This window comes from Sus scrofa, chromosome 4 (assembly GCF_054392235.1).
Source record: "Sus scrofa isolate SSC_HxYL_T2T_F1_AM1 chromosome 4, Sscrofa_HxYL_maternal_Yorkshire_Landrace_v2.0, whole genome shotgun sequence".
Classification (NCBI taxonomy): domain Eukaryota; kingdom Metazoa; phylum Chordata; class Mammalia; order Artiodactyla; family Suidae; genus Sus; species Sus scrofa.
Genome location: NC_139386.1, coordinates 106,059,071 through 106,071,590, shown reverse-complemented (window position 1 = coordinate 106,071,590; position 12,520 = coordinate 106,059,071). Strand labels below are relative to the sequence as shown.

At 46.8% G+C, this 12,520-nt stretch overlaps 1 protein-coding gene across 10 annotated transcripts in view; it reads left to right on the top strand.

Moving 5' to 3' along the window:
- The window catches only part of LOC146404152 (NBPF family member NBPF6-like), a 41,848-nt gene that overhangs the window by 18,901 nt on the left and 10,427 nt on the right, over window positions 1-12,520 (top strand). For 8 of the 10 annotated variants that reach the window (XM_085023343.1, XM_085023336.1, XM_085023337.1 and 5 more), the window contains 7 exons: window positions 474-554; window positions 4,598-4,947; window positions 6,759-6,963; window positions 7,513-7,627; window positions 9,656-9,870; window positions 11,017-11,071; window positions 11,903-12,117. In XM_085023343.1, coding sequence (XP_084879469.1) covers window positions 6,786-6,963; window positions 7,513-7,627; window positions 9,656-9,870; window positions 11,017-11,071; window positions 11,903-12,117 — 778 coding nt within the window. In that variant the 5' untranslated portion in view covers window positions 474-554; window positions 4,598-4,947; window positions 6,759-6,785. Of the gene's footprint in view, window positions 1-473; window positions 555-4,597; window positions 4,948-6,758; window positions 7,404-7,512; window positions 7,628-9,655; window positions 9,871-11,016; window positions 11,072-11,902; window positions 12,118-12,520 lie in introns of all 10 variants that reach the window. The other 2 variants (XM_085023346.1, XM_085023345.1) reach the window with 1 other exon arrangement.

Genomic DNA, 12,520 nt, shown 5'->3' with positions numbered 1-12,520 from the left:
AATCAAGGAGATCCCATGGCAGGTGACCTAGGATGAGGTAGAGGAGATTTTATGACCATGGCCTCAAAGGGGTGGAGAAAATGGTGGAGGCTTTTGAAGCCACACGCGAGTAGGCTCAGAGGGACATCACATCTGAGAAAACATGTTTAGCAAACTTATGGACCTCGCGCTCTATAAATATTTATCCCATGATTTGCCGTCATTGTGTACGTAACTAAGCTCTGTTGTATTAGACGAGTAGTGATTGGTTCGAGGCGGTCAGGAGTCTTCATATCAGCACACACACCTGAAATGGAAGTGGTATGTCTTTGGGGAAAAGGTCAAACTAATAAAGGCATTATTTCTCATTTTCTGATTTTTGTTTTTGAGCTAACGGAAGATTCGACTATCAAACTACTATGCTGACTATGATGCTGATTTAAACGTGGCTCTGATGATTTTGATAAAACAAAGTGAAACACCTGTTTTGACAGATTGCTGCAGTAGCATCCAGGACTGTCAGTGGAAGTGGGGAATGACATGACACCACCTTTTGGACACCCAGCTGGCAAGAGGTAAAAGAGGAAGGGACAGTCAGCCCACTGTATACAATGACAAGCGAGACCTAATGCTCAAGTTGGTTCAACACAAACCAGCGAGAAGGAATCTATGGTCATAGGGAGTCTTGGGCCCAGGCTAAAGGGTGGAGCTTTGGGAAACAGATCTCTCAAATGCAACACAATGGAAAGAGTTTTTGTTCAGGAGTTAGAAGAGGGAGTATGTTGGGGATGTTAGTTTTCCCCACTTTGGAGTTCCGTCATGGCTCAGCGGAAACAAATCTGGCTAGCCTCCATGAGGACACAGGTTCGATCTCTGGCCTCGCTCAGTGGGTTAAGGATCTGTTGTTGCCCCAAACTGCACTCTGGGTCACAGATGCGTTTTGGATCCTGTATTGCTGTGCCTGGGAATTTCCATATGCCGCCATTGCGCTTGCAGAAAACAAACAAGCAAAGAAACAAAACACCCACACACAGCATAGTCAAAGTAGTTGGTATAAAATAGGGAACAAAGTTGCATGGCTAGCTCTGCCTGACCTCAGGAATTAGTTTATAGTCATCATGGTCAAATCAGGATGGAACTGTTGCAATGATACTTCAAGGGATCAAGGGACCAGAATAAGGAGTCCAAAAATAAACCTTTGCCTACAACAAGACTGATGTCGTTGACCAATGCAGAGAGGTAACCCCGTGGAGAAAACATATTCTTTTCAACAGATTGGTGAAGGATGATCTACTTCAGCTTTTTGACTAATAGATGTCTATATGCATGTGAGAAGTCGTTACATTACTGGGCTGAATCCATACCTCATACCTTATTGGAACTCAGGATAGATCATAGACCTAAATGTAAACCAGGAGTTCCCCTCGTGGCTCAGTGGTTAACGAATCTGACTAGGAACCATGAGGTTGGAGTTTGATCCCTGGCCTTGCTCAGTGGGGTGGGGATCCAGCATTGCCGTGCACTGTGGTGTAGGTCACAGATGTGGCTCAGATCCCAAGTTGCTGTGGCTCTGGTATAGGCCAGAGGCTACAGCTCCGATTGGACCCCTAGCCTGGGAACCTCCATATTCCCCAGTTGCGACCCCAAAAAGACCAAAAAAAAAAAAAAAACCGGAAAAATTAAATGGAACCCGAAAACTTGTAGGAGAAGACCTAGAGGGAAATACTTGTGACTTTAGGTTAGAAAGAGGTTTCTTAGATGAGGCCAAAGATATAACCACTTGAAAAATACATTGATTTGATCATGTCGCAACAGTAGAAAGGGTGGGGGAAAGAACTGTAACTGCAATGTATACATCTAAGGATGACCTGACCCCCTTGCTGTACAGTGGGAAAATAAAAAAAAAAAAAAAAAAGAAAAATACATTGATTTATAAATATTCATAAAAATTGAAAAACCGTATTGGTCTTGAAGACACTGGTAATACATGAAAGGTCAAGCTGCAAATAGTGGGAAATATTTGTAAATCACAAACCCGACTGAGGACCTAAATGCACACTCTCTCATAACTCTTAAAACTGATATTGAAAGGACCACAAAATCCACTTCAGTGGGGTGAAAGATTTCTGTAGGGATTTAGGACCCAGGCAGTTGAGTCATCCACCTTTATTCCTCTTTTGCAAATTGCTTTGATAAATGAAGCACATTGGAATTTCCATATAAATTTGAGAATTAGCGTGTGAATGTCTTCCCAGATACCTACTAGAAGTTTGCTTGGGATTCAGTAGTTGTGTCCATCACAGTGAGACTTGACATTGAGCCCTATTGAGTTTCTCATCTACAGCACCTTTTCCATTGATTTAGTCGCCATTTCTCTCATTCTTTAATTTGTGAAAGTAATGGTCTGTGGTGTTCATCATACTGTTCTCACACATATTTTTTCTCGGAAGGACATGCAATCAAAGAATTGGTCAAAGACCTGTAGAAACTCTTCCAGAACAAGATACATAATTGGGCCACAAGAACATAAGTGTCAGTGGTCAGAGAAACAAATTAAAACTACAGCGAGTTCCAATTATATATTCATTACCGTGGTGAAATTGAAAGAGATTGAAAATATCTTATGTGGTAAAGGTGTAAAGCCACCAGATGTTTCTTACACTTGGGGGAATGAGTAGTCATTCAGGCACTTTGAAAAGCTGAATGACAGTTCAGCACACACCCATCATGTGAGCAGCCTTTCCATTCCTAGGTGTTTACAGAGTATGTCCCCATAACAACCCGCACTTGAGTAGCCATGATGAGTTTCTTCAAAAGGACTGAACCCTGGAAACTACAGGGACATCCATTAGTTGGTGAATGTATGAACTGACACAAAGTATCGAAACAAAGGAATAGTGCTTAGCAAGAAAAAGGCAGGCACTGCGGTTGCTTGTAAGATGATGGAGATACTCTGAATCAAGCGGGGTGGAGGAATGCAGACAGGAAAGAGGCCATGCATAGTTTGATTTATATAAGAGTGTTAAAACGGCAAACTCATCTCTCATGGCAGTGGTTGCCTGGGGCTGAGGGTTGAGGGAGTGAAGGAAAGCAAAGGGGTCCAAAGGTTGTGAGGACATGGACACACCGTGTATCAGATGGTAGCTGTAGTTTTCACAGTGTAACCAGCTATCAAAGTGCACTTGATTGTATACTCTAAAGTGATGTAGTGTGTTGTGTCTGAATTATTCCTCAAAAGAATTCATGTAAGAGTGTACTGCATTCCTCCAGACCAGCAGTGAATATGTAGCAAATGAAATTCAATAGAACACACTTGCGAGTCCCATCCCTAATTATTAAATGTTTAAGCACATATGCACTGAAGACTCCTGAAAACTCTTGCTGAGGACATGAAAGAGCCAAATAGGAGGTCCCACCATGGCCCAGTGGGTGAAGACTCTGACTGCAGCGGCCAGGTTGCTGTGGAGCGTCAGGATCAATGCCAGCCTGGCTGCAGTGGGTTAAAGGATCTGGCACTGGCACAGCTGCACCTTGAAGTCCATCCCTGGCCCACAAATGTCCCTAGGGCATGGATGTGGCCATTAAATTTAAAAAGACCTAAATAAATATATATAATATACATATCATATACATAGATTGAAACTCCTAATACTGTTTGAAGGTGAAATCAACATTATTTGAAATTATATTGCCCCAGGCATTCTGGGGATGATTTGCAAACTACTTATAAAACGTATATGGAAACCACCCTCCCTGGATTGTCCCAGACGACTGTGGAGAGGCATTAAGTTAGAGGCCTTACTCTAGGAGATTTCCAAGCTCATGTTGAAACCATAGCCATGAGGCATTCCTGTTGTGTCTCCGCGGGTTAAGAACTCGACATTTTCTCTGGGAGGATGCAGGTTTGATCCCTGACCTAGCTCAGTGGGTTGAGGATCCAGCCTTTCCATAAGCTGCAGCATAGGCTGCAGATGGGGCTCAGATCGAAGGTTGCCCTGGCTGTGGGGTAGGCCTGCAGCAGCCCGTTCGACCCCTAGCCTAGAAACTTCCCTGTGCCGCAGGTGTGCCCCTAAAAACCGTAGTAATGTAGACAATGTGGTATTGGTCCAAGTAAAGACAACACAACGATAACCGTGTGATAAGATTGGAGAATAGAAAATTGACCCGCACCCATGTGCAATTCTTTGATTCAGCTGAGCTATGTAACATATGCAATCTTTAAGCTTCTCATACTTTACCATTTTGAAAGTGACAAGGCAGTCCATAGACCAGCAGTCTATTTTATTTGCTGTGCATATATCCGACAAGGAATTTCTCCAAATAATACGGGGAACTTTTACACATCACGCAAGAAGTTATAGACGCCATAAATTCTTAATTAGCGGAAGATTTGAAGAGTCACTTTAGAGCAAAAGATATCTAAAGTGGACCATCAGCTCTTGAAAACCCAAATGGGAAAGCACTGCAGATCTCAGAATGGCTAAAATGAAGGTTTGTCGGAAATGGGGGCACCTGGAACTGGCCTGTCTTGGGGGGACAGCGTAGGAATGGAACATGACCCAACTGCACTGCAAATGGTGTCTGTTTCTACCCTATCACCAAGCACTTCTCTTCTCAGGTGCATCTGCCTCGGAGACACAGTGCCTATCTCCAGACGATCATTTGTTCAGCAATAGCCATGCCTCCTTTATGCATAATCATTCAAAATATATGTCTTTGTCATCAGAAAAATAGATAATCAAATTGTGCTATACTCCTAAAACAGAATATCTCTTAGCATAAGTATACAACCAAATGACTGATGCAACCAATTGCGATGGAGCCTCAAAACCAGACACTGGTTGAAAGAACACAGAGAAAGGGACCCTCCTGCATCTTTACAATTCAGTGACATGCAAGAATAAACAAAACTCATCTGTGGGGAGAGGATTCCGGCCCTGTTTGTCTGTGGAAGATGGGAATTGACTGGTAAGTAGCACGGGAGAAGTTCGGGAATGGTGGAGGTGTAGTCTCTTGATCTGGGTGGTGATTCCACAATGGATACAGCATGTTGAGTGTACTGAGCTGTGCTCATAAGTTGTGTGTGTTTTTGTTCTAGTAACTTATATGTCAGTATAGAAGGGATGGCATTAAGAAAGGGGGGTGACAAAGACAAAAAGAGTGACAGATGGCAGCAAATGGGTAACAGATATTCACCGTGTAAATAATAAGGATGCGTTGAGAAGAAAACCAAAGTGACTGAGCAGAGCAAACACTACAGAGTATACTTAAGAGAAAAGATAAGGAAATTTAAAAGTTCAACTCATATTAAATGACAGACGGCCCTGTTGGGAAAATCACCCCGGAACGACCATCACAGACCTCATCTCCATTAAAAGTACTGTCATTCTGTTGACTATAATGGGAGAAGGTGGGTTTTAATGCCCAAGAGAAATGGTTTCTAATGCACAATGCTTTCCTCACCAAATGTGTGGTCTGGGGAAATTTTATAACCGCTGAGATTTTCTTCATAAGGAAAATAACTTATGATTATTCAGATAGTTCATAGGATTAGATACGATCCCTTTAACTATACTAGGTGCTAGGAACATACCTGACTTTGTCCCTCCTTTGTCCACTGTGTAGTTATGGACAGAATACAGTTGGCAGGGAACAGATAAGATGTTCTCAAATAAATATTCCCCACCCGCCATTTCTAGAAAGAAGTCATGTTCATAATTGAAGGAACAGGAGAGGAACAAGAGTCTTTTGAACAGCCATCCCCAAACCTTGACCTTGGCTAGTTTGCATCTAAAAGCAGCCTTGGCAACATCTTGGCCAGGACCAGCCCCTGCAGTGTTCCCTGTCTGGAATGGAATGAGGAGGTACAGTAGAGCTTAGAACAGCCTTGACCCACAGGTTTGATCCCTGGCCTGGGATCTCCGAAGTTTGGGTTGTTAGGATTATCCAAAAGCCAACAGGCTGCCCCAGTGAAGAGAAGAATCTGACATAACACAGAGATGCAGCAAAAAGAGCACTGAATTGGGACAGAATACTTCTACTAATTATTCCTTCCCTTAGCATTATACTCAGCTTTTGTCCTACACGTTTATGTCACAGATCACATTGGGGAAGCCCAAGGAAGAACTTCATGACAGTCTAAACGTTTGATGTCTTTCACTGGTGGACGAGATTTAGAATGTGTTAACATTTCCAGAGAAGGTGGGGGGACTTCGTGAGAGCCCTTAAGACAATAGGACATGTTGGGAAACTACTTGTGTCTTGATTTTTGGGTAAACAGAGGAGAGTGAAGATGAGAGCTCTGCGCAGATGTGTTTTGGAGGGAGGGAGCTAGCGCAGTGGTATTAGCACAAGTGCAGACACCTATGAAGTGTGGCTGCTGAGGGGGTGTCCCCATGGCTGGCGACCTTCCCAAGGCACCAGGCAGCCTTGTGTATCAGCATGGCCTAGGCCTCTGAATCCAGGGGCCCCCAAGATTCCATCAACCCTCCCCCCACCTTCCAGTTCTGTTGTGGCAACTCCAGACAGTTCCCTGGCACCCTGGGTCCCCCTTCCTCACGCCAGGCCCCGTCTGATCTATAGGCAGGGTCCTGGGCTCTGAGCTCTAGCATCTTGAACTTGGTTTCTGTGGATACAGGCCCTCTGGTGTTGTGGGGTGTTGATTCGCGTGTGCCCAATGGTAAGTTAAGAATTCCAGTTTTCCTCATCCCTCATTCCCGCTTCAGCCTATGGGATTCCACGTGCTTTAATCCACCCTGTGCTGGGTGTCTTCTCCCCAGGCCCTGGCTCTCCTGCCACGTGTCACCATGGCAGTGTCTCTTGGCCCTTCATCAGACTTGAGGGCACAACACAAACTCATGCGAGAGAACCAGGAGCTTCAGCGGCAGCTGGCCCAGAGCAAGCAGGACTTCCGAGACCTCAGGGAGAAATTCCTTGTATCCGAAGCTACTGCCTACTCCCTGGCCAACCAGCTGCAGAAATACCGTACGTCCTAGGGGTCGGGGGCAACCAAGCGATGAGTGGTCACTGGCTTCCTTCTAGGAAACGAAACACTCTCCAGACTTGATCTTCTCTCCCCTTTGTCAAAATGAATTTCATTCTGACCACAATCCAGGGCAGGCAGAGGTGGCTCTTTCTCCCTCAGTTGGCAGAGGGTGGGAGAACTGAGGCACCAAGGAACTGCCCCCTCAGGCCCCTGCTCCGTGTCTCACCTCAGAGGGAACAAGTCCTGGGAACGTGGCCCTTGATTGAGGGTCAGTCTGGGGGTGTGTGAATTCTGACCTTGTCAAACAGCAGTTAATCTTGTCTCGTTCCTTTCTGTGCCTTGGAGCTTGTCTTTCCTCAGCTCTAAAATGGGGAGGACTGGAAGGCCGTGCAGTTGGGAGCCCGAGGAATCAGATGTGGAAATCCCTGCGTAGAGCCTGGTAACGGGCTTACACCTGCCCTTGGGATGGACTCTGCCTCCTCCCTTGAAGGCAGTGACCACAGCCGCGTGTCCAGCTTCCCCCTGAGGCAGCGTCTCTGTTTTTGCAGAGTGTGAAGGGCACAGAGACATCATTGAATCCGTGCTGGGGGAGAAGCTAGAGTTTAAGGTGGTGAAGCTGGCAGAGAGGCTGGCAGAGGATCCAGCGCTGGCCAAGAGGTTCCGGTAAGGAGGGTTCTGTGCAGGGAGGCCAGTGGAAGGTCTAGGCCTCTGTGAAGTGGGGCCAGGAGTGACACTGGGCCAGGAGAGGACCGAACTGCTCATGGCAGGCACCCAGGCACAGATACTCATGACGTAATCAGAGAACAGCCACTGGTGAAGTATGGAGTACAGTTGTTATTCAGAGCCTCATTTAACATGATTTTTTTTTTTTTGACTTTTAGAGCCATGCCTGTGGCATCTGGAGGTTCCTAGGCTAGGGGGTTCGAATCAGAGCTTTAGCCACCAGCCTACGCCAGAGCCATAGCAACCCTGGATCTGAGCCACGTCTGCAACCTACACCACAGCTCAGGGAAACGCCAGATCCTTACCAAGCTGAATGAGGCCAGGGCTCGAACCTGCAACCTCATGTATACTAGTTGGGTTCATTTTTAACTGAGCCATGACAGGAACATCCCATGCTTTTTTTTGTCTTTAATTTTTCTTCTTTTGGTCATGCTCAAGGCATAGAGAAGTTCCCATCCCAGGAATCAAACCAGCACCATGTGTAAATCAATCATACTTTCCTTTAAAAATGTTTTAAAATAAAATATATGAAAGCAGATATACCCCAGGATCCTACTGTATAGCACAGCATATGCAAAGACTATGAAAAGGATCTATATATATGTAACTGAGTGACATTGCTGTTCAGCACACACTCCACAAAATTGTAAAACAACTAAACTTCCAACATTGTTCTTTTTTGAAAAAGCAAAGTAATCCCAGCACAGCAGCAGAAATTTGAGCCACAAATGTGACAATGCTGGAGACTTAACCACATGCTATCATGAAACTCCAGTTGTTATTCAAAGCCTCATTTTCCATGTCTTTTTTTGTTTTTGTTTTTGTTTTTTGTTTTTTGTCTTTTAGGGCCTCACCTGCGGCATATATGAGGTTCCCGGGCTAGGGGTCAAATCAGACCATAGTTCACGGCAACGCCAGATCCTTAACCCAGAGCAAGGCCAAGGATCGCACTTGAATCTGCATGTATGCTCATTCGGTTTGATAATCACTGAGCCATAATGGGAACTCTGCATGCTTTTTAAAAAGTTTTCATTTTTTGGTCATGCTCAAGGCATAGGGAAGTTCCCATCCCAGGAATCAAACCAACACCACATATAAATCAACCATACTTTAATTTAAAAATGTTTTAAAATTAAATATATGAACACAGATATATCCCAGGATCCTACTTATATAGCACAGCATGTGCAAAGAATATGAAAAGGAATCATAATATATGTATAACTGAATGACATTGCTGATCAGCACACACTCACACAACATTGTAAAACAACTATAATCCACTATTTCTTTTAAAAAAGTAAGAAAGGAAACAACCGAGATGTGAGCCACAAAAGTGACAATTCCGGAGAGTTAACCACAAGCTACCAGGAAACTCCAACTCTGCTATTTAAACAAATCATTGATCTGAAATCACAGCACATGAAATTCACCAAATTCAAATCAAGTGAAGAGCTCAGGAGCATTTTGTCCATTTGCAGTGTTTTGTGATGCCAACCTCCTTTCCCTTCCCTCACAATCCCCTCCTGACTGACTCGAGCTTGGCCTCCATCCTGGACCCTGGCATTCTCTTGGTCTTTCGAATTCACACCAGCCGGACTGTCCACACCGGGTGTCTGGCTTTGTGTCAGTGCCTGCCAGTGCCTGATGTGTATTTTCGTGTGGAAACGGGCATGGCTGAGGGAAGACCTGGAGCGCCCTCTCCATGAAGCAGGTGTAGGAGGACACTGGGGTTGTTCCCAGAAGAACACGAGGAATGGGATGTCAAGGACTCTCAGGGGAGCTCTGGCTGTTCCAGAGGCCGCCTTTGTTGTCCGTCCCCCTTTCTCTCCGCCCCAGAAAGGTCACCCCCTAGGTGTCAGACTTCTGCATCGAGAGCTCCTTGGGGATGCCAGGGAGCATCAAACGCCCTAAGAGTGTGTGGTCCATGTCTCTGGGATTTCAAATTGTACCTGTGTGCCCCCTCAGGGAATTGGATGTCCTGATTCACGCTCAGGCAAGAGAGCTGACCCAGTTACGGCAGAAGGTGAAGGAAGGGAGGGATGACTGTGTCCTGCTCGTTCAGCACCTCACCGACCTCCTCACCCACAAAGACCTTGACAAGGACCAGGGGCAGGGCTTGCGAGAGCAGCTGACTGAGGGACACAGGCTGGCAGAGCGCCTCGCCCGCAAGTTCAGCCCAGGTAAGGGGGCCACGGACCCCGATTGCACTGGGCAGCTCCATGGTCCCCAAGAGTCTTCACACCTCACTGGGCATGTTTTGGGGATTTGTAGGCTGTGCTTGCAGACTATGGTATTCCTGGGCCCGGAACTGAACCCGTGCCACAGCAGTGACAACAGCAGATCCTTAACCCACTGGGCCCCCAGGGAGCAGCTCACTAGGAATGTTTTTTAGAGCTGTTCGGTTTTCATGGCCCATTAGGGGCTGTGGTAGGACTAGGATGGGCTGAGGGTGAGGACAGAAGGGAAACAAACGCATAGGGTAGGGGAAAGAGTATTCCGACTCTTCTGCCTCCTCCTTGATGGACGAGGGCCTTCGTGCAGGAGGCAGCATGCACCCAGGGATAAAGCACAGAAAGGAGGCTGCGACAGGAGGCAGCCTGTGGAGGGAAAGGAGCCCTGGCCTACGTGTGACAGTTGCCTGCTTCCAGCCTGAGTGCTGCCTTTAGAACTGGGACTGAGTGACGGACTGTTCCTCTCCGGATACCAGTTTCCTCATCTGTATAAGGGATCAATCACTCGATGGTGGCCTTAGTGATGAAATGTGGGGATGTGAACAAATGTAGTTGAGAAAAATGAAGGCCCCTTCGTGTGAGGGGTTGGAGAAGGTCCTTGATGTACTTGATGAACTTGGTGCTGGGAAAGCTGTCTAGGGTGGAACACATTCCATGGAGAGAATTTCCCTTGATACCACACACACAAGCCCACTTGATGAGCCCGTGATGTCCCCAGATGGAGGGATGTGGGGTTTGGTGTTTCTTCCTCTCCTTGTAGAAAGGAGAGGATCTTGTGAGAGCTGCCAAAAAATACAGAGCAGGAGTTTATGGTGAATTTGTGGCAGGAGGGATGATACCGTTGTACAGGTTGAGATGGAAGCTGGACACCAGTGCCGTGACATAAGGAAGAAGAGACAACTGCAATGTTTGCCTGATGACGTGGTGATCCAGCCCTTTGGAGGCAAGGAAATTGCTAAAAGACAATGCGTTAGACCGTCACCACTATCCTAACTCTCACATAGATATGTATGGCTCCATGGCCACATGAGTGCTTGTGTTTGTCGTGGGAGAAGTGGGCAGAAGCTGACTGGGGAGTTCTGAATTTGTTTACAGAGAGTGATGAAGACGAGAAGGAGGACGACGACGAAGCAGCAGCACTCACCCCCAGGTAACAGCACCTGTCAGGATGTGGTCATGGGGAGATAAAATATGGAGAGGTCCCAGGAAGAAGAGTAAGTGAGGTCAAGAGAGTCACAGATGCCAGATGCCAGGAGAAGCAAAGTGCAGACTGAATTTTCTTCCTTCCCTCCTCCCACTCGGGCTCACCTGTGTCTTGTCTCTGTGGCACCTGTGTGTGTGACCCAAGGCAATGCACTGCCCTTAGGATCTCCTGTGCACACAGGGACTATCTAGCCTCTCCTACATGAACTCCAAGGTGAGATATTTTTGGTTATTCGGAAGAAGGTCACTTCAAAGAAATAAAGACCAAGTAATTAAGGAGTAAATCCAAGACTTAAAGACCAAGAAAATTATCTAGATGTCCCAAATGTACTTGTCATGTGACAGTCATTCTAATAAGACGCCTTAGAGGGCTTTCTGTTCCTAAAAGAAGGCATAGCATCTCTGGGAGTCTGTGTTGCTTTAGTCGGTGAATTCCCTTGGCTGCTTTATGGTGAATATCATGTGACTCAGGCACATGGTGCTAGCGCCTGGTGTGGTAGTTCATGTGTGGCTCATGTTCCGGAAAGCCCCACACTGGGATGGCTGAGTGTCCTTCCTCATCAGACGATGTGTGACCAGGGCAGGGAGCACGTGCTGGTCTCTCTGCCTCCCAACCTGTGGAGCCACACTGCCCTTCACACACAGCAGCACAGTTACCTTCTTCTTTAAGGATATTGCCCTTTTGCTTTCTGGGACCACTCCCTGCGACCACCCGGGACAGCTTGGTGTCTGTCCCTCTTAGTTTAATGTTCCGTCATTCGTTTCCCACCTGGCACAGCATGGAAGTGCAGGAGGTTGCAAAGGAGGAGGTGCTACAGGAATCCCAGGATGAATGCATTTCGACCCCTTCAGTGGTCCAGGAAAGGTCTGACTGCACCCAGCCTTCGGGTGATGGCACATGTGCATCTGATGAGCCAAAAGTTGGCCCTGCTGCAGATGGAGCCTGTGCTGGCTCCCACGCCAAAGAGGATGACGTTCCAACCCCTCACCCAGGTAGCCTGCTTATTCTTTGTTCCCCACAACCCGTCTAGACTGAGCAAGGTCTTCTTCGAAGGTAGACCCTGTAGATATATGTCGGTTCGAGTCAGGGGAAAAGATGGATTATGAGACCCAAACACCAGGTTAGGTCAGGGAGCCTTCATCCCTTCCTAGGTCGAGGTCATGCCTCTGTCCACCTGGACCCACTTTCAGGCCAATGGACCCCAGTCAGGTGTGACAAAGTCTCACTCAGCCCAGCTGGACATCCTCAGGAAGTGACTGTCAGACCTAGTTTGGGGCACATGTGTGTTGTCCCCTGTAATGATCTAAGTTTTCATGCTGTAGGAGGTCCTGGCCTTTCTATCCCTGTGCGGACCCAAGGGCAGACCTGACTGTGTGTGAGGAGACGAGGGTTCCC